This window comes from Elgaria multicarinata, chromosome 8 (assembly GCF_023053635.1).
Source record: "Elgaria multicarinata webbii isolate HBS135686 ecotype San Diego chromosome 8, rElgMul1.1.pri, whole genome shotgun sequence".
NCBI lineage: Eukaryota > Metazoa > Chordata > Lepidosauria > Squamata > Anguidae > Elgaria > Elgaria multicarinata.
Window position 1 is genome coordinate 16,079,282 of NC_086178.1, and position 24,749 is coordinate 16,104,030.

General features: G+C 42.2%; 1 protein-coding gene across 2 annotated transcripts in view; it reads left to right on the top strand.

Annotated features, from left to right (window-relative positions):
• The first annotated feature begins 11,494 nt into the window (after positions 1 to 11,494).
• The window catches only part of PEX5L (peroxisomal biogenesis factor 5 like), a 62,163-nt gene continuing 48,908 nt past the window's right edge, over positions 11,495 to 24,749 (top strand). For both annotated transcript variants that reach the window (XM_063131440.1, XM_063131441.1), the window contains exon 1: positions 11,495 to 11,578. In XM_063131440.1, the coding sequence (XP_062987510.1) occupies positions 11,510 to 11,578 (69 nt within the window). In that variant the 5' untranslated portion in view covers positions 11,495 to 11,509. The remainder of the gene's footprint in view (positions 11,579 to 24,749) is intronic.

Below are 24,749 nucleotides of genomic sequence, written 5' to 3' on the forward strand. Positions count from 1 at the left end.
AAGAAGCTGATAGGAGATTCGGGACAGATTTTTAAAAAAGGACTTCTTCACACAGCACATAGTGGAATTTGCTACCACAAGATGCAGTGGTATCCACCAATTTGGATGACTTTAAAAGGGGGTTAGACAAATTTCTGGAAGATGAGGCTATCAATGGCTACTAGTCACAATGGCTATATAACACCGCCAGTATCAGAGGCAGTATGCCTAGGTACACCAGTTGCTGGGAAACATGTGTGGGAGGGTGCTGCTGCACTCATATCCTGCTTGTGGGTTTTCCATGGGTAGCTGGTTGGCCACTGTGTGAACAGAATGCTGAACAAGATGGACCCTGGGTCTACTCCAATATTGTTGTTCTTATGTTATATTCTTAGGGGACCTGATGCTATAAGAAGGCAAAGAGAACAAAGCGAGTAAGATAGGCTAGTGCACAGCAGCAGCATGCTAGGTCCTGTGGGCAAGGTTCCCTGAGGACTAGAGAGGTGCCATAGCTCAGGGGTAGAAGGTGAACTTTGCACGCCAGGTTCAATTCCTGACATCTCCACTTAAAGAATCCCAGATACCAAGGCTGGGGAAGTCCCGTGCCTGAGGCCTCATGGAGCTACTGTCATTCTGTGAAAAAGCAAGACTAGGCTTAACAGGCCAATGGTCTGACATGAGACAGTGCAGCTTCACATTTTCAAATCTGAAGGGGAGCAGGATGAGTTCTCTTGTCGAACAGTTGGAATTGGGAGGTGCGAAGGCGGCTTCTCCAAGGAGTCTCAAGCCACAGGTCCCTTTGATTTGTGGAATCCAGAGTGGAGTGAGGGGCAGGGACCAGAAGCAAACATCCTCCGTTCTTCTAAGACAGGCTTTCCTGTCCTGGTGCCTTCCTGGTGTATTGGACTACAGCTCACCACATGTTGTTGGGAAGGCTGCCATAAGAGCATGGAATAGCAGTATTGTGGTTGGGACAGCAGGCACCATAGACGCAGAAATCTAAGGTGGAGGGAGGGAAGGAGTAAGATGTTTTGAATGTTTTACAAGCTTGCGGAAATGTTTGTGTCCTTTGAGGCAGTTGGGCTCAATGGTCTCGAAAACATGTGAAAGCAAGCAAGCTCAGGTGCTTGAGTGCTCAATGAGGGATTCCAATTTTATGGTCTGTGATTGAAGTTTGCATGGAATGAATTCCTTTTGCTTGGCAAGGAGAGCTCTCGCATTGTCTCGAAACTTCCTATTAATATTCAGTTGCAGTAGCTTAATTAAATTCTCATTAAGTAGTACTATATTTCTTGCAAGTACTGACTTGGGCTGAATTTAATTGCGAGCTGTTATATAGAAACAACAGCTGCTAGAAATATGGTGTGTCCTTCCCCTGCCGCCAGTCGAATCTGGCAGGGATGGTTTAGATCACGGGCAAGAAGACAGTAGATAGCCATCCAGTGTTCAGCCACTACCCAAATGCTGGTGATCCACCTAGTGTTTGCTAGGTTCTGGGATTCTTGTGAAGAATGCTGGACCATAAACAGAACAAGAAAGGCACAAGTTATTTTCTTAATTGAGAAAATGCAATCTTGGGAGTGCTAAACGCAGATTAGTTGCATTCTTGCTGTAACTGCTAAGAAATCTTAAGTATGCGCTCTTGCTTTATAAATTTAAAATACATTTGTGGGCTATAAAGATCCTAGTAAAAATAAAATGGAACAAAATAAAATAGACTGTGTAAGAATGAAATCGAAACCACTTGTAGGTTACATGGTTTGTGAATCTCTCTGAAACGCTTATTAGGAAGAAAAGAGGCTTCTAATAATGGCAATATCCTCGTTTCAGTCTTGAAAATCTAGTCTTTCTGTTTTCAATCAGTTAAATACAAAGATTTTTTAAAAAAAAAGAAGGGAAAAGATGGAAGAAGCAGTTTGTGGGTTCGTTTTTATGTGGCCACTGTGCAGAGACCCAGGTTAGCAGGTCACAACGATTGCTCCAGAAAGGCATCCCAACATCCCTGTAGTGTTGATCGGGATATTAAGCAACATTTGTGAACACTGTAGCAAGTGGTTTAATATGTGAACCGCCCAGAGAGCTTCGGCTATGGGGCAGTATATAAATGCAAATAATAATAATAATAATAATAATAATAATAATAATAATAATAATAATAATAATAATAGAATTCATTGTCCTTCTGTTGAGCTTTTAGTTAAAATGTAACTTCTGAATAAGCCCATACTCCCAATATTCTGGTTTTGGAGCTATGTATCAGACAGCAACGATTTTTAAAGCATTCTTTATCTTAGTACCAGATTGCACATCATTTTAGTTCAAAGCAGTTAACCCTAAAGTCACTTGCATAACATAAAACGTACCATTAGAATGCATCTACTTGTAAATCCAGCAGTTGGTATGCCGTGATGTTTCTAAAGTTTTTCCGGCATTACAATTTAGTCACAGGAATGACCTTCTTGGTGCACTCCAGTGAATGAAAACTGGAACATAAGAAATGGCTCTCGGTGTGAAAACGTATTCTCTGAAAGCAGAGTTTACCTTTGCCCTACCTCAGTGAAAAAGAAACCTTGCCCAATTTTCTTTATGCATTACTTTGCGTGAACTGCATGTTGATTTTAAGATTTGCATATTGCAGATCAAATTTGTATTTCTCATACACTGGGTCTCATACACTGGGTTCTCCAAGGTGCCGCATTTATGAAAAAAGAAAATAATAATTTCCCTTGCTTCTCCAAGCAGTGACGAGCTATTCATTATGGGAAACTGGCAAGTGTAAAATTAGCCTTTCCAGAAGGAAACACATCCTTCTCAAGTGTTAAGCTGCTAGAACAGGTAATAGGAAGCTAAACTTCAGATACACATTTAACACTGGAGGCATCCAGAGCAAAGAATAAACATAGTCAACACCATTCTCCCATGACTATTGATATGGTAATCATTGTCTTAAATCCAACATAAACCCAGCTTAGAATAGAGCCGTTGAAATGAATGGAATTTGTTAGTCATGACTAACTTAAGTCCCATTCATTTCAATTGGTCTATTCGAAGTAGGGCTTATGTTGGATTTTGTCCCATTAGTTTTTAACAACATCATAAATCCCCCTGTGCAGTTTATCAATTGTCTTACATTTTCAAAACACTGGTAGACTCACTAATCCTTTATCTTTAGTACTCATGTTAGAAAGACTGACATAACAACTAAACCACTAGTGAAGAAACTCAGGCCTGCGGTCTTAATCCACTGTGAATCCCAAGACGGACATGCCCTCTTTCCCTTTTCCCCAAACAATCATTGTTTCGTGGTTTCCCAGTTTTTGTGCAGTTTTCCCCCATTCTTAAAGGATGTCTCTCCTAAGGCTTAGTTACTGGCAGTAAGAGCATTAAGCTAAAATATGCTGGTATTTGCGGGGGGGGGGGGGATTTTTGCCCCATCCCTTTTGCCTTTGCCCTTACTTCTGTTTGCCTTCGGCCCCACCTACCACTGGAATGCGGACTCCCAAAGCTCCTCTGAAATAGAAATTGAATCCTCAGGCTCAAATACCTTCTGCATCCCTTAGCTAAACCCTGGTTTACATGCTCCTTCCTTCCTCTCACACTCTGATTTCCCATAATTTTTGGGTTGAGCAAACCATAGGTTGCCATTACCATCTAAATTTGGTCAGCCCATCCCTGATGTTTTGACCTCAGCTTCTGCTGCTGCCTCTGAACACAGAACTTTTCTCTTGCCATGGCTGATAGCCATTGATAGGACATGTCTTCTGTGAAATTGTCTTATTACATTCTCTGGTCTAGTGGCCATCTCTTGTGAATTCCCTAACAGCACAATTCTATGCAGGTTTAGACGGGGTGTGTGTGGGGGGACTCCAACTCCAACAAAACCCCAGCCACCAAAGCTGGCTTGGGAATGCTGGTAGTTGTAGGACTTTTATCTGTCTAAATATGCATAGGATTGCGCCCTGTGATAATTATGCAAACAAATGCTTCCTTTTGTCTATCCTGCACCTACTGCCAACCAATTTTGTTGGGTCACAGTGGGCCTGTTCAGACAACAAGCTAAGTCATGGTTAGTCCACTTTTTCAAGAAATTGTTAGTGAGTGTGTTTAAACCATGCTTATATAGCCACCATGGTTAGGAATGTGTCACACAACACACTAAGTCATGATGTTTAGCTCAAAATGCTTAACCACCGTGGCTTAGCATGTCATCTGAACAGGGTCTGTGAGTTCTAGTATTATGAAAAAGGAAGAAGGATTTCTCTCTATTAACTTACTCTATTATTTTTGCTGCCATTTTTTTTTTAAACCTCTATCACGGTGTTCCCTTTGACATCTTTTTGCTAAAATAAGCCTTTGGGAAGGTGCTTCAACTCTTGTTGGCTAACCTCCATACCTTTTCTAGCACTGTGACATAGTTCCTCTTCTAAGCAGGTATTAGTCCAATTACTGATCCAGGGAAAAAGCGAAGAAGCACCATTATTAAAGCAAGAATTATTAAACATATGGCAGAATAGGCCCTGAGAGAGCAACTCATTTGAAATTTATCTTGCGTTAGCCTGATTTATAGGACTGATTCGGTCAGCTTTTCTGTTCTAGCTACTTTGTCCTACAACCCCTTCAAATTCAGATCTGCTCTGAATGATACAGAGGAACATGTGGGCAAAGTTGTAGGTTGCCATTGTGGCAAAGGTAGGGCAATTCAGATCCAAGTATCTGAATCTAAGGAACACTTCACGTCCTAAAGTTAAGGGACAACGAGCACCTAAATTATGGTAAATTAAAGGCACAATCCTATGCATGTTTAGATTAAAAAAAAGGCTTACAATTCCCAGCAGGGATGGCTGGGGCATGCTCAGAGTTGTAGGGCTTTTTTTTTTTTTTGGTCTAAACATGCATTGTGTAAATATCGTCTTGGGTTTCCGAATTAAAATTTATTGGCACAAATGTTGAGTGGTTTTGGATTCTTTCTGATCAAAGCTGTTGGACACAGATTAACAGACAGTGGTTCTTGTATGTCGGGTGTGTCATACAGCCTGTTAATGTTTTGACACCACTGCACAATGTTTGGAGATTCCAACAAAGACAACCACAAGCTCTGTAATGTACTAGATGGGTGACAGTTGCATGGAATTCTCTTCACCCTATAAAGATTGGTGGACCTGTGCTTGCTAGTAACAGCACCTTTCAAGTAAGTTGCTCATAAAAGGGAAAGCAAAGGGTTAAGGAAGTCACTAATACTTCCTGTCAGATCCTCAAATTCCACTTATGGCTGAATTAGGGTGACCATATTTGGGAAACCAAAAAAGAGGACACCGTGTGTGTGTGTGTGGAAGCAGCTTTCTGAGTCCTGCAGAAAGTACGTTATTCCCCCGCCACCTTAAAGAACCTGATTGGAGTGGAGGAGGGGAAAGGATTTCATTCTGCACCACCACCATCCACTCCAATTGGGGCCTTTTCTATAATGTCCACGAATGACCCACTTTCCCCTTTAAGACCTCAATGGGAGTTCGGGGTGGGGGAATGATGTGCCTCAAGAAAGCATGTCATTCCCTCCTGCCATGCTAATGGCAGCCTTAAAGGGGAAGGTGTGTCATTCCAGGACATTATTGAAAATTATAGAAAATCCCCCCTGACACCATAGAAAGAACAAAAACCAGGACAAATCCGGGGAAATCCTGACAGTTGGTCACCCTAGGCTGAATTGTGGAGATGTGTTTGCAAGTTGTTTAAGCCCATTCTTACCCCCTCTCCCCCTTACCCTGATGCTTCTGCACACTGCTGGGAACCTGTCTGAATTGTTGGGGTGTGTTGCACAAAAGCTCTCATGCAGTTTGGAGGGTCCCACAATTCTCCATCACTAGGAGTGAATTGGATGCAGCAACTAAAGAGTGGACTTGCAGCCATTTTTACCTTTCTAGAGAGACTACTGGAGCTACAAACAAAGACAGGATGGAGTTTTACTACAGCTTTGTGTTGCAGTATGGCCTCTTCTCCAACCCCTCCAGAGTAAACCTTCTTGGTGATTTATGGATCACTACTTGAGATGCACTGTTATGAGTTTCAGTTTTCCAAACTTGGTTTGTCCTGAATGTTTTTGCGCACATTTTTTTCTTAGTGCATGCATTTTGTATGCAATTTTCCTAATGTAAAGTATTTTAAAATTATTTTCACTAACATATGCATTTCTGAATACACTTTCCCCAAATCTACTCATTTTTGTACACATTGTTTCATTGGAGAACTCCGTTGCAAAATTCAGAGAAGTTTGAGTTCTGAAAGATAACTGGGTTTCAGTTTGCATATTCAGAGGTGAAAAAGTAGGTGTAAAATGAAAAGCTATCTCCTCAATCCCTGACTGCTACAACTTATCTCCCAGCCTGCCTTTGTAAAACTAAAGCAAATCCATCCTGCAGTAGCAATTATTGGAGATTTGTATCTTATGCTTGAGAAAGCAATGGAGTTTTGTGGTGTCATGATCACAACCATCCAATGGATGTATTATTTGAGAACTTGATATCAAGCACTAATGCAAGTATCATGACTCTTTTCAGGCAATAGGTGAGACCTTGAAGAAAAAGTGGCTCTGGCTTCAAAAATGTGAGCTGATCTTTGCCTTGGTGGGTTTTTTTCCTCCCGTGCAAGAAGTTTTAAAAGCACACTGCATGCTTCCCAATGCATCCTTTCTAGCTGACAGAATGTGCTTCATTCCAACATTCAGCACAAAAGGACCTTTGCCAAAGCCGCATGCTGTTTAATGCTAGCGCAACGGTTGCCCCACAAATCACGTCGGACGATGTTGCCACAGATGTATTGGCCGAATCATAAATGGAATAAGTGCATAGATGGCCGGAGATCTTTTGTTATGCTTAGCAACCAGAATGTGCTTCTCATCTGATAGAACACCACATCCTAATTGTAATACTGTTCACTACAATGCATTTTGCAGTTCTTCAGATCTCAAAGGGGTGTAAAAGGACCAGCATGCTTACGTTTGATGACACTTGGGACAAGCATGCACTGTAGCGTGACTGCAGGACACTGAACGAATCTATCGAAATGTTGCTTTCATTGCTAATGTTTAATTTTTTTAATAAAAAAAAGATAGTTCTGTGGATGCATTTTATGTATTTTATGCATTTTATGTATGAGAAATGAAATGCCATATTCGTGTCAACAGACTCATCTTGCTCTCACTGGAGTGAAAGAAGAATGCATTATACACTTGATATGTAGGCGTCTGCATGAAAGTTTCAGGAGCTGCAGGCTAACGTCTAGCCACACTGTTGAGTCTGTTTCTTTTTTTCCAGTTCGGATTAAATCATTTATTTTCTTATGCCATAACGACAAGGGGCGTAAATCTATTAAGAAGATACTTTCCTATTGAAATAATTGAAAATAGTGCCTAAACTCTGCTCATGTGAAGTCAGAACCTGCAGGTGTTATGTATATATAACTACAATGCCCGTAGGGGAACCTTCAACTCTTTCACAGCACAGTAGAAGCACAGTATGTGAATACATGTTTTACCCCATGAGGGAGAGCTGCCTTGCCCCATCATGCAATCCCCGCATGAGCAGGATCTAATCTGAGATTCCAATTTTGGGGGTTCTTGGTTGTCACCGCCTGTCTGCACCCACAATCTTGCAACAAGGTTCCCTGCATTTCGGGAGCATCAGTCAGTTGTAATATTCTCGTATTCATGGTGTCCCTTTTGCCAGACCACTCTTTTGCCCACTAAGAAACGCTGCTGTGCAGTCAAGTTGAATTCCAGTTCTGATGTATCATTTGATGTTCTGTCCCAAAAGAAAATGGTAGCCTGAGCAGTGTGTGGTTTTGCTGCTTTCCGTATATGTATGTATATATAGCTCATACTTTGCTATTGTGTCTGATCAGGAAAGTTGTTTTGATACTTTCTGTGCCTACAGTCCTTAAGGTGAAGACAAATGCAATATTTTAAATGTGGCAGTTATGGTTTGAAGTTGCATAACACAGTTCACACCATGGTTTAGGAACCTGTTGTGACTGCTATTAAGAGTGTTCAATCTGCCTTAATTCTAAGATCACATGAGCAGGATTTGATGGAACTTTGAATCATTGGGTGATAGCCCAGAATACCTTGAGCTGGAACACATGTACCACAATGCAATGGATGGCTCAAGAGTTGTAGGCTGTTGGAAGACACCATTTGGTTCATGAATCATTTGCCCCAGAGGACAAGGTTAATGCAGAACCATTGATCAGGAATACATTGATCAGGAAAACACCAAATTGCATCACAAGGGGAGCAATCCTATCACACACACACCCCCCAAACGATGGCTGGAGGATATAGGATTGTTCAGTTTCTGGGCTCCAAGCTCAGAAAGAGGGCTGACCTTGGAGCCCAGAAATGATGCTCCCACCCCCTCCTACTCATAGCCAGGGCAGTTCTGGCTACATCTCTGCACTCAGAAACAGAGTGTGGAGATGGGAAAAGGGAGCATTCCCAAGGTGGGGAGGAGAGGAGGCTGGAGCAATGGCCATATGAAGTTTCCTATGGCTGCTCCAGCCTCCTTCCCTTCCCCTCTGAAGTGCCAGTGCTAGATGGTCGAAATTGCTCATCTAGCAGAAATGCAGGGCAGCTGGAGAGTGGAGGTGAAGATCATCTCTGTGATTCAGCCACCCTGCATTGGATATTTGCTAGCCTCCAAATTTGGAAACTGCTGGCTATCTTCACAGGATTGCACCTTAAATTATTTTGAAGGCGCTACATCACCAAATGATTTTGGAGGCACATATGCAAAAACTTGCACTTGATGAGTGCTATAGATATACATTTGAAGATATACACACCAAAAAGACAAAACTCCCTACAATGTTACATCAGAACTGACTCAGAATTGACAATACTGGTCTATTTATATGTTTCAGATACTTCTCTGTGTATGTGTGTTTAGCAGAATGACAGAGTTTAAACTATGCTGTGTTTAGATCAATAAATTTTCCATATCCCTTTTGGGCCTTTTAAAGAAAAATTATACAGTCTTTAAAAAAAATTGCTTTAACCCCCCCCCCCCACTATATTCTTGCTGTGTTTGGGGCTGGTTCTCATGAGCATTGGGATGTTAAATCCAGTGAGAGTTTAAGAATATGGGATCCAGTCTTCCCAAAGCAATGCTACAGCTCGTGCCATCCCTAAGTTTAGAATTCTATATAATTGCTTTTTTCTTTGGAGACAGTGCATACTGTTACTGTGTCTTACTTATTTGTCTAAGGAAGAACTCATTAACTTCTCCAAAGAGAAGAGGCTTCTTCGCAAACAAATATAATTTTATTTCACTTGGTTCTCAGCAAAAGATATTTTTCTTTAAATTCTATTTTGTCGCTCTTACTTTTTCATAAAAAATCTTGCTTCCTTTTAATAATTCAGGTTCAGAGGAAATGTTTGAAGCATGGCAGAGTCCCAATGGACTGCTTCTGCCTCAGTGGGAAATTAGCAGCGCAATTCTATACTGTCTACTTAGAAGTAAGCCCTATTGAGTTCAGGATGGCTTACTCCCAGGTAAATGGGTAAAGGCTTGCAGCCTAAGGAATTTTTTAGCTCCCCATGACATTCACTTGGTGGTTTCAATTATCACGTAATAGCCTGGCTGTTTGACGCTTTCCTTGTGAGAATGACGTTTTGTCTCCCACAAACATGGGACAATGAGAATAAAGCAGCTATCTGATGAGATTATGGCCAGATCTACACCAAGCAGTATATAACACTATGAAAGTGGTTTGAAAATGGTATAAGGAATATGTCATGGGCCCCAACAGTTGTCAGTGCACTTCAATACCGTTATAAAGCAGTAGTGTAGATCCTGCCTATGTTAAAGTGTTATTACAGACTGTCTGAATTTACACTAGGACTGTAGTTTGCCATGATGTCTTTTGCAAACCAAAGCTAAAAAAAACCGGTTTATGCCAGTTGCTTTAACTTCTATTGTAATTAATATCACATGTGGTGCCCAATCCTACAGCTTTAGCTTCAATGTAAAGTCTTGTCATATTCGATTTATAATACAACTTTGCATTTATGCAGTGTTTCAGCATGCTCAAAGAATTTCAAAAATGTTATATTGTATTCCTTACAACAACCTTGAAAGGTAGGTCAGTATTAGGGTGACCATATGAAAAGGAGGATCGGGCTCCTGTATCTTTAACAGTTGTATTGAAAAGGAAATTTCAGCAGGTGTCCTTTGTATATATGGAGAACCTGGTGAAATTTCCTCTTCATCATAACAGTTAAAGCTGCAGGTGCCCTGCCCTCTTTTAAATCTGGTCACTCTAGTATAGCTCCTACACCTTTAATGTTTGTGATGAAGAGGGAATTTCACCAGGTTCTCCATATATACAAATGACACCTACTGAAATTCCCTTTTCTATGCAACTATTAAAGATACAGTAGCCCTGTCCTCCTTTTCATATGGTCACCCTAGTCAGTATTATCAATAGCGTTGTGCCGAAAATGTCCATTTTTCTATTTTGGACATTTCGTCAGGGGTGGGCGGAAATGGAAAATCTGGCGGAAGAGGCTAGAAGAGGTGAGAATTTTATCCTTGGGGAGGAAGACAGGTTTAAGTATAGGCAGTTGTTGAGGGGGTCTTCTTCCTAACTTTTTTTTTAAAAAAACAACCCCTGGCACTTGCAGGAGCCTAGGAGTTCTTTCCTGAATGCTTATTGGAGAGGGAGAGGTCACGCGGTCTCCAACAGGCATTTAGGAAGAGCTGCCAGACTCCTCCAAGTGCAGGGTGTTGTTCTTTTTAAAAAAAAAAATAGAAAGAAGCTCCCTCAACCAGCAGCCACATTTAAAAAATGTTCCTGAAAACAGGGAGCAGGATTAGGCATGGCACCAATTATCACCATCTTGCAGAAGGGGTAGAGGTTTAAAGAGAGTGGCCTGCCATACCTAAGACCAATAGGAGAGTCCATGGCTCAGGCAAAATACAAACCAGGAACTTCCTGATTTGTAATTTTGTTTGCTAGCCATTGCCTGCACTGGGTAGTCCAACAACTAATCCTGAGAAACAGAGCATTGTGCAATTCTAAAATTGTAGCCTACTACAATGCATTCTATGTAAATAAATCTGTCAGAACCCACAAATCCCTCAGGAAAGCAAAACTGTGTGACTAGTGATATGATCTTGAACGGCCATCATGAAGTAAGGGCGTAGTATTGGGCATCATATATATATATTCACTTTCAGTCTTATTAACAACTGTTGATATGTGTTTGTTGCCAGGGGAGGCGGGATTTGAAATTACAAAATTTGTGGCTTTTGTTTTCAGCGGCAAAAATGGACTACCTCCACAACAGTTTATTTTTTAATTTCTGGACTGTTTTTGGTGGGGGAGGGAGAGTGGGATTGATGATAAGAATAATAAGAAAACTAATAATAAGCTACTTCTATATCTGTCGCAGGTATGCTAAGTTTCCTCCTGACACAAGTCATTGTTGATTTCACTGTTATAGGGGAAAGGCTCTAGGGCGGCAGATAAGGCTGTCGCCATGGTGATGAAGGAGATACCGAGGGAGGAGTCGGCTGAGGAAAAACCCCTCCTTACTATCAAATCACAGGTGGGCAGAATGGTAGGATTCGAAGGAGGAAGCTGACATATGTCGAATTCCATGGAGGCCCACAATTAGCATAGAATGGTTTCCATTCATGGACTCAAATGTTTAGTAAGATATTTTTTGTCTATAACATTGTCCCCCTCCCTTAAAGAGGGCAGGGAAACACTATTTTAAGTATGGCCACTCTTCATCCCAAATTCTATTGGGAGTGTATTGACAATATATATATATATTCAACACTACCACAGCTGTTGCATTTCTAGCTTTAGCAACTGTCTTCAACTTGGTCCCTTAGAAATTATTTATTAAAATATATCCCCTCCCTCATGCAAAAAAAAAGTATATGTATGTATTTGTTAACGAATTTATATGCCACTTTCAGGGGCATAACCCAGACAATGTGGTTTACAACATTTTACTAATAATATATAAAATACATTACAACAAAAGAATCCAAACAACTTTAGAATGCAGAAAAAGTATCATTTGTATTTTGTTATCTCACGTCTCACACATTAGTTTGGGAAGCAAAACAAACCAACAAACCAATAATGATAGATGTTCTAAGTAAAATGATTTACGGAACTACGGTGTACATATGTCAGTTACCAGCAGAGTATCAAAAACTGATTGAAACTGTCAACTGTGATTCATGCTGTCCATGCAGTATATATAAATGCACATTCATTTAAAAGGTTGTGTTGATAAACCGTACGTAATAGACCCTTGGTGGAAGAGTGCGTCATGTAATGCCTTTAAAATACTTGAGCTCTCGCATTTTGTTTCAGTCCCTTGCTCTTGTAGCCAGAGTGGTATCTCATCTGCTGCCTGGTGACATGATACCATGTGGCCGTGGTCTGTCTTTGAATGACACATCCACATAGGTGGGGCAGATGCCTACCAATCAGCACTCAGCTGGGGTGACCACCCCATGCTCCAAATGATACAACTGTGGAATTTCTCATCTTTTTGACTTGGTTAATGTCAAGTTACGTAGCCCTAGTTTGAAATATAGGCAAAACATAGACAGATATGGATGTTTTTTGTGGTTTTAATTTTTGTGAACCGCCCAGAGAGCTTCGGCTATTGGGCGGTATAAAAATGTAATAAATAAATAAATAAAATAAATAAAATAAAGATAAAAAAGCAGATAATCCAAATTCAGATTATGTTCCTTTGTCCTATCGGTGGCTGATTCATGAGGTTTCAGCGTCATTCAGACATAACACCAAATTGGTTTAGCATTACATGGATGAGCGTCAGACTAATCTTTTTTTTGGGGGGGGGTCCTTTTCTGCTGTAGCCACAAGAGATCGGAGGCTAACTAACTGCATTTTAGGGCTACATCTAAATCCAGAAAACAGTAGTTAGTTTTAACTTTGGTTTAGTGAAACAAGGCAACTTGGTTATGAAGACGTGGCAAATGGAGTTGGCTTGTTTCAATAAACCTTAGTTAAGATCAACTACAGTTTGGGGTTTAGACATAATGCTAAACTGCGGTTAACTGGAAATGGAAGCTAGTGGATCCTTAAACAAATGATTTCCTCCCAGCTGTGCCAGAGAAGGAGAAGAGAGGCCCATACAAGCTAGACTAAGCCATAGTTTAGCATTATGTCCAAACCAGCCCTGTAGAAGTGATACACCATGAATAGTGTAAATTACACTATTAAACATTACTTTGATAAAGCTGCAATCCTATGCATGTTTAGACAGAAAGAAAGTCCTACAATTCCAAGTATGGCTGACTGGAGGGATGCTGGGATTTGTTGGACATTTTTCCTGTCTAAACACGTATAGGATTGTGCCTTAAGACAGTTCCCAAGCACAGAGAAGGAGCCATTGTGGAGAGAACCATTCTGGCTATGAGGTGGCAGGGAGAGGAGGGGGCAACCAGTTTCTGGGAACTGAGGTCAGAGCACTGGTTCGGACCTCAGTTCCCAGAATCCTTTGGCCATCGAGACAGTGTCTGGTGGCCACAGGATTGCTCCCTCTGTATATTAGTCACATTGGGCAGTATCCAATGGTGCCCATGACCTATTGGGACCTACCCCTAGTGCAATGAAAAGCTAGTGGATCTTTAAGCAAATGGAAATGAGGAGAAATACTCATTTCTGGAAAGAGGCGGGACTGCAGAGCTTACAGAAGAGAGTTCTGCTGACCAGTCCCATTCTGGAAAATAGTGTTTCTGCTTGTTTCTGCAGTTGCTTTAGGAATTTCTGGCTTCCTGTAGTGCTAGCGGTGGGTCCAAAAAAAAACCAATGGAGGTGTAGTGGCTGTATATGATACTGCCCCTAGTGGTCAGGATGACTGATGCCCTTTGTTTATCAACTGTTTAAAAATCTGCCTTTGTTAAAATTCCAAACCAATTTCCTTCTTATTTTCACAGTTCTCACTGTTCTGTAAAGATTGATTGATTTCAGATCAGTCAATGAGAATCACAAAAGGCCAGCTCAAACTTTCCCATGAGTTAAAATCTTTAATAACTGCTGATGTTAAGCTACACCTTGAAAGTACTTCCTTTAAATTACTCTGTACAGGTTTGCAATGCTGCATTATATATACAAAACATCAAAATGTCCTGTGTTTTGGTAGCGTCACACATGACGGTTTTCCTACATGGGTTAGGATGAAAAGTGTATATTTGTATGCATCATCATGTGTGAAGATCCTGATCATGTCTGGATTTTGTGGGGGTGGGGGGAGTATACATGCTTTGGGAATCCATTGCAAAATGCAACTCCTCAATGCATATATATCTGACAAAGCAGACACAGTTGTGGTCTTCTTACATGAAGTTATGCACAGATGTATCCATGTAGGAAAAACAGCACTATACTGAGATATGATTGGATGGTGGAATAGGATGCTTTCCTTTGGTACATCCTATTTGGATTTTACATAGACCAAATTATGAATCGCACATGTTGTGAACCTGATTCATAATGTGCTTTGTGCCCCATTCATATTGGTTGTCTGTGACAATTCACCAGTAATCATTTGTGAAACTGCTTTACAAAGTAAAATGTTGTGTGTATGTCAGTACATGTACACTTTTTTCTCACTGTGTATGAGTTGGCTTCATTCTTGTTATGCACCAGTTGGCTACACAAAGCCAAGAGGAGACAAAAGCAATTGGATGAGTGAGTATTTTTGATAATCGTCTCTCATTGTGTGCGCCTGTTTTGCAGTATCTGATCAAGCTATCTTTCTCACTTGCATACCTGTTGTATAAATGTCTTCCTGTTTTATGATGCCTTTGTCTGTCTGCACTTTCCATTGAGAACATTTGTCTGGCATAATGTAAGACCACAGGGAAAACTGAAACAGCTGGGCCAAATTTATGCATTTCCTCTGCTACATGGAAGCCACCCAAAAATGCTCTCCTGTGTCGGGCTCCCATATTGCATCGGTAATGTGCACAAGCATTGATCGTGGGGCTACTTCTTGTGCCAGCATGCTTTTCTTTGGAGTTGTTGCTGACATTGGAAATAACTAAGCAATCTGGCATGGCCTGCATCTTTCAGTGTTTACCTTGCTACAGAGTTATTGACTTGGTTTGCACAAGCACCACAGCCCAACATGGTTTATTTAAATCACTGTGGTTTGTGGCGCTCACAGGCTCCAGGTTATCAATTCACACCCCCACCCCCACCACGGCTTCTCATGTCATCTGAACCCAGTGCAGGTTGCTTGTTGGTTTGGTTAACAAACCACCCCCAAACCCTACAAAAGCCATAGGTTCTGGGGTGGTTTGTTCACCACCACAATAAGCCACACTCACTGGGTTCGCATGTCATAACAACCCATACCAAGCAAGGGTTATTAGGGAAATAAGCCAACGTGCAATCGGCACACAACTGGCATACATGGGAGTGGTAAACAAGGCTTGTTAACCACCTTTGTGTTGTGTGAATCTGGGCATTGTTAAATTGAGCCTTAGAATGATAGAAATGGGAGGGATATTGTTTAGTACAATTCTATACTCAAGCCAAGATAATCTGCCAAGTAGTTTAGTGTGTTGATGATTGTGATTTGTGCACAGGATAACACTGGTAAACACTTGTGTGACTAGATGACAGAACCTGAAAAGCAAGCAAATACTGAGAACATAGTAAGCAATAGAATTTCAAATGGATATTTCCACCAGTTGCATTTCCACTATTCCTGACAAATTTTATAAGTCAGATCAGATCACAAATATTTGGCTAGATCCAGACTTTAGTCATACTTAGAGTAGACCCACTGAAATCATGTACCTACTTATTTTAAATGATTTTAGTCCACCTTTAAGGGTAGAACCCTCTCAACGTGGCAATCAAGATAAAAACAATACAGAATTATAATAACCTTGACTAACTTAAGCCCCACTGAGTTAAATAGATCTACTCTAAGTATGACTAAGTCTGGATCAGGCCCATTTGTAGTAGTGTGTGCCCAGTTGCTTGGGGGGTGGGGGTGAGTGAAGTACCATATGATCAAGAATTTCCTTGTTTTGGAGACATTGGGTTGGATTCAGATTTAGGCATGTAAAACTGGGCTGGCCCCTCCCCCTCTTCATGGCAGCCCAACCAGGCCCTGAAAGTGTGATGCAGAAGGTTGGGGTGCTCTGCTGAATGAAGTGAGCTGTGACGTGCGGAGAGGATCAATCCCTAAAATTCAGGCGGTGGCACTTTCTGTGAGCAAAGGCCATCCTGGATCAAACCCTTTGTAATAGTTACAAGTGCCACTTGTGTTATATTGTTGTGAACCACACTGCTAGTTTCAGCTATTGGGCAGAGTAGAAATGTAATTAATTAATTAATTAATTAATTAATTAATGTGTGTTACAGCAGCTGTTTATATTGGACAAAAACAAGGTACTATTAGGAAGTGATAACCTCGGTGAGCTAAGCTGGGTTTAGTTTGTAAATTTATGTTGATAACTCATTTTAATTATTTATTTATTTATTTATTTAAGACGTGTCTATCCTACTCTTCAGGTAAGACCTATCAGGCTGTAATGTTATACACACGTATCTGAGAGTAAGTCCCATTGAACACAGTGGGGCTTACTTCTGAGTAGACATGCATAGAATTGCACTTTAGCTGCCATAATAAAGACTAAAACACTTAATCTTTTGCAAACCTCCCAGAGAGCTTTGGCTATTGGGCAGTCGAGAATTGTAAATTAGCATCAGCATCAACCAATGTATGTCCAGACATAATAAAAGAAAGATGAGCCAGACTAAAATATTATCAAACAAATATTGTATAATAATTTTGGTATAATTTTGGGTTGTCGTATCAATTGGTCCTCCCTCTTTAAATGGTATTGTGTATTACTTCACTCATTTTGTGACGTAGGGGATGACTAGATGAAGGGGGTGGAGGGGGATGATCTCGCGATATGATGGTCGTGAGATTGTCCCCGTCATCTACACATGGTGCACGATGTCCCAGGAGGAAGAGGATGTCATGCCTGCCATTTTTTTTTAAAGAAACAGGAGCTGGAGCACACCAGCGCAAAGGTAAGTCTTTTTTTAAAAAAAAAAAGCCCCGACCCTGCTCCCCATCCCACCCCCGATGGGCACAGAGTGCTTGCAGAACTCCATGACCCATGCCCAGTTCCTCGCGTTTACTCGCAAGGAGCCAGGATGAAAACGGGATACCAGGCCACATGTCCCACAGTCTCGGGATCAGCCCGGGACCGCGGGGAAAGTCAGGATAGACGGGTAGGGTGATATCCCAGGGAAAGGGAGGGATCATCCTTCCCTGCTCCCGGGATCGCCTGTGCGTCATGTGGACGCACAGGAATGATCCTTGGGCAATCCTCGGGATATTGAACCATCTAGCCATGCCCGTAGTAATAAACCAACACTGCTGGGTTTGAGGGGTTTTTTCCCCCTTCCTGCTGAATGGGTTTCTGGACATCTGCTAGGGACGTGCATGCAAGCAAAACCCCGGCTCATTAGAGTTCTCCAAATTCCACTTTGAAGTTCATTCTGTCTTGTGCCCATATCAGGTTGCCATTTTCTTTTCACATGAAAATTTGTGCTCGTATTTTCATGCATATTTCCCCCCAAATGTACCGATCAGTTGTGTGTATCTTTGAAATATATGCATTCTTCTCCCATTAGTAGCAGTGCTTTTGTGCATATTTTCCAAAAGTGTGCATTTTCATGTAGATTTTTCAAACGCATGCATGCTATCGAATGCATTCTTTTGGGTCCATGAATCACACTGCAAGATCAGGACTGTAGGGACTTCAAACGCAGGTTGCCTTTGGGTCTGTGTTCAGTTTGGTCTGTGCGAATCGGATAAATCCCAATTAAAAAATAAGCTGCAACGAATTCGTCCTATACTTCTAGGGTGACCATATGAAAAGGAGGACAGGGCTTCTGTATCTTTAAAGTTGTATAGAAAAGGGAATTTCAGCAAGTGTCATTTGAATGCATATAGCACCTGGTGAAATTTTGTCTTCATCATAACAGTTAAAGCTGCAGGAGTCCTGCCCTCTTAAATTGAGGAGGGCACCTGCAGCTTTAACTATTGCAATGAAGAGGGAATTTCACCAGAAGCTGTATGCTTACAAATGACACCGGCTGAAATTCCCTTTTCTCTACAACTGTTAAAGATACAGGAGCCCTGACCTCCTTTTCATATGGTCACCCTATATACCTCTAACATCTGCCCCAAAGTCCTATCCTGATGGCACGATTAATCCTTGCTACATTCTTTGTACACCTAAGCAACCTAGATCCATAAATAGCTCGCAAATTCATTTATGAGCAACTGCCAGTAGACATTTATTAGTCTGTGAGAACGATTAAACCATAACTGTTATTAGATAATCAGAGACAATTTGTATGTAAAGTATTGTTAAATCTTTTACTTATTTTTAGCAGGATGCATATAATTTCAGCCAGAGGATCCCCACGAGAATGGGCTATTTTTAATTGCCTTGAAGAAACAGACCTAAAAAAATTGGCCGCTTGCCTAAAAGTTTAACTGTCTTCCCTTGATATAAGTGAAACAGAATTTTCTACTGAGTAACTGATTTTATCATGTTACTGTGAAAATAATGAGTTTTATATCTTTTTTTTTAAGTGTGAGTCTTGGTAAATTTAAATGTAGGCTTATGCTGCATTTTAAAATTATCGTTATCATGTGAGATACAAATATTTTAGCATTTCCACAAACAACCCAAAACACAGCTAAAATACGTATATAAAACACAATTAGAGCTAAAATATAAAACAAATCAAGTAAAATCATGTGATGATAAGATGAACTAACAGCTAATTGGGGGCCAAACAACCCCTGCCATTAAATAGATCTTTGCATTTAACATACAGGTTTTTAAAAATGCAAGTAGCATCGGTTGGAGTTGCTGATATTTATCAGCACTAGGTGCAGCCAAGGAGTGGGACTTTAACCCTTTCCTCCCCTGCTGCAGTGCTGATAAAAATCCCCCCTCTGAAGGCAGTATTTGTATTGGGTGGTGATCCCTGATTGATGCCCATGGGCAATTTCCTTCTGAAAGCAAAGCCAGCAGACATAACCTCAAATTCTCTGGATTTTGTAGCAAATGCTGGCTTTTGCATTAAGGTCATAGCTGTGGTTGACATATCTCTAGACTCACTGTACACAATCTACTGGGAGATTCTCTAGCACAAGCCCCATTGAAATGAATGGGTGGTGGTGAATAAAGCACCACTGAGTACTATGGGTAGTCAAGGGTAGGCATGGTTAGGCACCGGGTCAAGGGCCCACAGCCTAGCAGGAGCTCAATGATAGTCAACAGTCGGGTTCGGATGACACTTTAGGCAATGGAGGGGGGAATAGACAACTCACAGTACATTATGCTGCCGGTACTCCTCAGAGGACATGTTGCCCCACCCCCTGTTGAGCAGCTGAATCTCCCATCGTCCTTTCAGCTGGCCGTTGCTCCTCCCTCCCTCCTCCCAGGGCTATCCCATCCGCCATTGCAACTTCTGCCAGCTGTAAAGGAGTAGCCGGGAGACTTCCGACTGCTCCTGCCAGAGGACTCTTTGAGCCTCTGAAATAGCGCACTCAACGCATGAAATGAAGCAACGGAGCCCGCCGCACGACACAATAGGCAACAGGTCTGCGGATAAGCAATAGAGCAGCCCGTTGTTTTTCTCCATTGCTTAATTTGAGAAAATCGTGTACCGTCAGTTGTCCGCTTCCCGCCAGATGACACAATAAGCAACACAATGGACAATTGCCTAATTAATCAACCATTGCGTATCGTGTCATCCGATTCCAGCCACCTTTAACAACCTTGAGTTGCTTCTCCTCTTCACCACTGGAACCTGCTTGATCACCAGGCCCAGACAATGGTGACAATGAGAAGGAAGATCAGGAAATGCTCCTGCTGACTTGTTCACTGTCTCCCTGCCTGTCAAGCAAGTGATGATGATGAGAGAGAGAGAGAGAGAGAGAGAGAGAGAGAGAGAGAGCAGTAGCAGCTGATGACAATGTTGGTGAGATGATAGAATTACTGACAGTGAGAGCCTGAGGGCTCTCAAAGCCCTGGAGCCAGTGCTGACTATGGTACTCTTGCAAATCTTCCTTTCATTCCCATGGGACTTGCAAGGAACATCTTCCCAGTTGGATTGTATCAATCAACTGCATGTATCTGCTATAAAGCCTGAAAAGAACAAACATAATGCTGTTGTTGTTTTTAGAAAGAGAATGAAATATAGAGCCAAACACTTAAAAGCTCATTAAGGAATTAGGACCATAATAGGTGCCCAAGATTGCTTTCAGATGTGATGTAGATCTAATTTTGGGAAGAGCAAATAAGATATCAGTAACGCTGGACTAGAAGCCAGTTATGTGGATTCAGCACCTGTTTTCATCACCAGCTTCTTGACTGCTGCTAAGAAACTAATATGAATCCTCATGGGCTGTAGTTCAAATAAGGTGTTGCGTGTGTTTTTCTTTTCAGAATCCATCTATCCCAAAGTTGCCAAACAGGCTCTAATCTCAATATAAGAACCTTTTAGTAACATGTTTTCCTTCTGTGTGTTTTTCTTGCCCAGTGGGCTTTTAAGTGGCTTTTATAAAAGTACACCTGCTAAAGAACTGCACTTCTGGTGACATAAATGCTAAGCAGACCTCAATTGTCTTTATGCATAAATACGATTCTGGCCTTTACAACTCTTTTAAGGCTTGGGGAAAGACAGAACTGCCTTTGCCACCAGGTATGTGAGAAGATTCGATTATCAAAGCAAAAGGCAAAGGCAGTGTAAGTAGAAATGGATTTACAAGAATGGAACGGAGCACCTTCCAGCTGAATGGGCACTCTGATCCTGCAAGCTGCAGGATTGCTTTTCATTGCAAGTGAATATTCCCCCAAGGATGGAGAGGAAAGAGAGTACACTTGGGGACCAACCAGAGCCTACTCTCAGTTTTATGGGACTCTTGGCAAAATGCCCTCTTTATGCCCCCTTCTATATCAATTGGCCCTTCAGTTGGAAGCTTACCTGGTGGCAGGGGGCAGCTGGCTATCAGCCTCCATTTCCAATTATGGTCAAACTACACATTACATTAATTGTGTAGCATGAAACTGAGCCTGTTTTGTTTTTGACTTGGAAGTAAGTGTGACCCCTATTCGGTTCAAAACCAGTGTGCACCAGGAGGGGAGGATTAAACTCCCCAACTATTCCTGAAATTCTGTGCCCTCTTCTGCATGGGGATTTTTAAATTCTTTTTAACCCCCATATTAGGCAGGTGGAAGTAAATACGTCGGGGGTGGAGGAGTTTAATCCACTCCTCCCTGTACACACTGGTCACATTCTCAAGTTAAAAAGTAAAAAAGAATAGGCTCAGCCACATGCTATGTAATTAATGTAATGCGCACGTTGATTCTTACTCATAATAATGACCTGGAGCATCTGAAATAGCATCACACCAGGGCATTGTGGGAAATTTTAAATGGCAGCTCACAGTTGGCTGCCATACAGCACAGGAGAGCCAGAAGGATGGAGTCCCCAGCAGCTCTCTGATGGTGCTGGGTACTGGCACTAGGCCTAGGACAGATAATTTGTTTGTTTTTCAAAGAGCTGGATAGAGTCCCATGTTGTGCACGCTTATCCAATTTTGTTTCAGGTCAAACAGCTTTGCATGTTTTTGCAGTGGTTTAAAAACTGGAGAGACACCAGTGGGGTGAAAGAAATCAGGCTGCGTATGTCATTGGCAACAAGGCCTTTTTCTGTACCACCACTTCTAAAAACCTGAAAAGCCTGCTGCCTGTCTTCAAGACAGGATTCTGATGGGAAGTAAGGAGAAGCTGGGAACAAGAAAAAATAGATTTCAAAAACAGGGAGTTTGCGGAGGGCACAATTCACATGAACTTTGTCCCTTTTATTCTCCTCCCAGACAGCACCTCATTTGTGGTGAGTAGAGTAGCCACTTACGCAATGTCCAAAAAAGAGGGTGCAAATTTGCATGACATTTGCATATGGTAATTTAAATATATAGAAGCACATTTAGAAATAACTATAATTTAAATAGAAATACAGAACATCTCACCTTAGGCCCTTTCTACACCTATGGATTATCCCAGGAAAATGGAGGGATCGTCCCTGCCTGTGTGTCATTTGGATGCACTGGGATGATCCTGGGATGATCCCTGGAAAAAAGGCAGGTGTAGAAATGGCTTTAGTGGGGAGGACTAATTAGGTGACTTCTGTGCATGCTCAGTACTAAGTGTTGATGGGCTGTTCTCCCTTCTTATCTTTAAAGCAGACATGGACTGGGCAATCTTTCAGATACAGAATACCTTCAAATAGAGAACTGTCCTCTATAAAGAACACATAGCAATCTGAATTGTTTATCAGAAACAAACTAAAATTTCACCCAACAAACTAGGAAAGAGATTGGAATGCCGGTCTCATAATAATAAGCTCAAGACTCTAAGACAGGGGGGCAGTTTGGAGGGTCCAGGGGCCAATTTCCACCCCAGGGACCTTCTGGGCAACGCACCCCCCCCCCCCCCGCTTTTAAAATGTCACCAGCAATTCAACATGTTTCTCCCTCTCTCATAATGTTAGAACCCGGGTCATCCAATGAAGCAGATTGGTGGGAGATTCAGGACACATAAAAAGAAGTACTTCTTCACACAGCACATAGTTAAACAATGGAATTTGCTACCGCAAGATGTAGTCATGGCCACCAATTTGGATGGCTTTAAAGGGGGGTTGGGCAAATTCCTGGAGGAGAAGGCTATCAATGGCTACTAGTCCTGAAGGCTCTATGCTACCTCCAGGATCAGAGGCAGTATGCCTATGTACCCTAATTTCTGGGGAGCATGGGCAGGAGGTTGCTGTTACACTCATGTCCTGCTTGTGTGTTTCCCGTGGGCGGCTAGTTGGCCACTGTGTGAACAGTATGCCGGATTAGATGGGCCCTTGATCTGATCCCACATGGCCCTTCTTCTTATGTTCTTAATTCAGCAGTGAGAAGTGGGGGAAGAGGTGTGATGTGTGAGGAGCACACGCCTTGTTTTAATGCAAAACCAATCCAGATTCTCGCTGGACATCAGGAAAAACAACCTGACTATTAGAGCAGTATGACAATGGAACCAGTGTCCCAGGTTGGTCGTGGGTTCTCCCACACTAGAGGCCTTCAAGAGGCAGCTGGACAACCATCTGTCAGGTATGCTTTGAGGTGGATGCCTGCATTGAGCGGGGGGTTGGACTCGATGGCCTTGTAGGTCCCTTCCAACTCTACTATTCTATGATTCTGGAAGTCCCAGAGTGCATGATATTGTATTAAAACATTGTTTTCAATCAAAAATGCAGCTTTTTTGTTGACATTGCTGTGTCCCACCCAAATTCGTTGGCAATTCAGCACCATGGTTGTAGCCATTTGAGCGTGGCAGAGGCAGGGGGGAAAGGACGAGGTGCATGCAGCTCTCGTGTTGTCCACCCCTGCACAATGACATTCCATCTTAGAAAAGGACACAGTGTATGTAGGCTTCTCCATTGCCTCATTGCATGCTTATTGCGCACACTTGGCTGGGCACAGGGCTGCCCCTGCATGAAAGGGAATGGGGGAAGCCCCTTCGGATGCAAGTGCGCCCTGCATCGTGTGTATTCACAGATGCTCTGGATCTGGGTGATAATGTTCAAGCCCTCCTGAGTTGCCCTCGAGCAACTGAGGGTGACGGATTCCCAGCAGCTGCATCCACTTGGACCTGATCCATTCTTTACTCATGCATGGTGTGTTTGTTTCTGCTCTGCTGATATTTGAAGAGCAGGATGGGGAGATCTCATAGGAACTTCTTTCCAGTGTCACAGCATTTCTCCTCTCTGAAGCTTATTAGTATTAGTATTTATTGCATTTATATACCACCCCATAGCCGAAGCTCTCTGGGTGGTTCACATAAGATAAAACATTTAAAAACAATATATAAAAATTAAAAACTACAAAAGCATGCAAAATTTCACATACTTTTTAAACCACTATATCGACTTCATAAACGATGAGCCAAAAAACCAGACCCAGGCTCATTACATATTGCTAAATGGCTGGGCGAAGAGAAAAGTCTTGACCTGGCGCTGAAAAGATGACAATGTCGATGCCAGGCGGGCCTCGTCAGGGAGATTGTTTCACAGTTGTGGGGGCACCACAGAGAAGGCCCTCTCTCTTCAATATCGGAAGAAATACAGACTTGCCTATGCAAGTTCCTACTTCTTGATGCCTATTCAATAGGAGAGGGAAGGCAGAGGAGAGGGGAGCAGGTGGGGCTGCCTTGAGCTCCACAATGACCTCTTAACCACAGTGTTGCTTGGGCCGATGTAGAGGCTGCCCGTGCAAGTGCTGAACAACCATTGCAGGATGGTTGTAGCTTCCCCCTAGCTAGATCCCACATCATTCCAGTAGGGTCTGGATAATGTCTAAATGCCAGAAGCTTAGCTGTATTAGTCTGCTGTAACAAAAACAATAAATGTAATCTCAGGTCTTAGCTAGACCGGGCGAAATCCCGGGGCGAACCCTGGGATTGTCCCTGTGTGTCCACATGACGCACAGGGGATCCTGGGATCCCTTGCCCCGGGATCTCGCCCTCCCCTTTGGGCCTGCTTTTTCCGTGGTCCTGGGCTGAGCCTGAGACCGCAGAACGTGTGGCCTATTGCCGCGGCTTGACCCGGCTCTGCGCGATTCC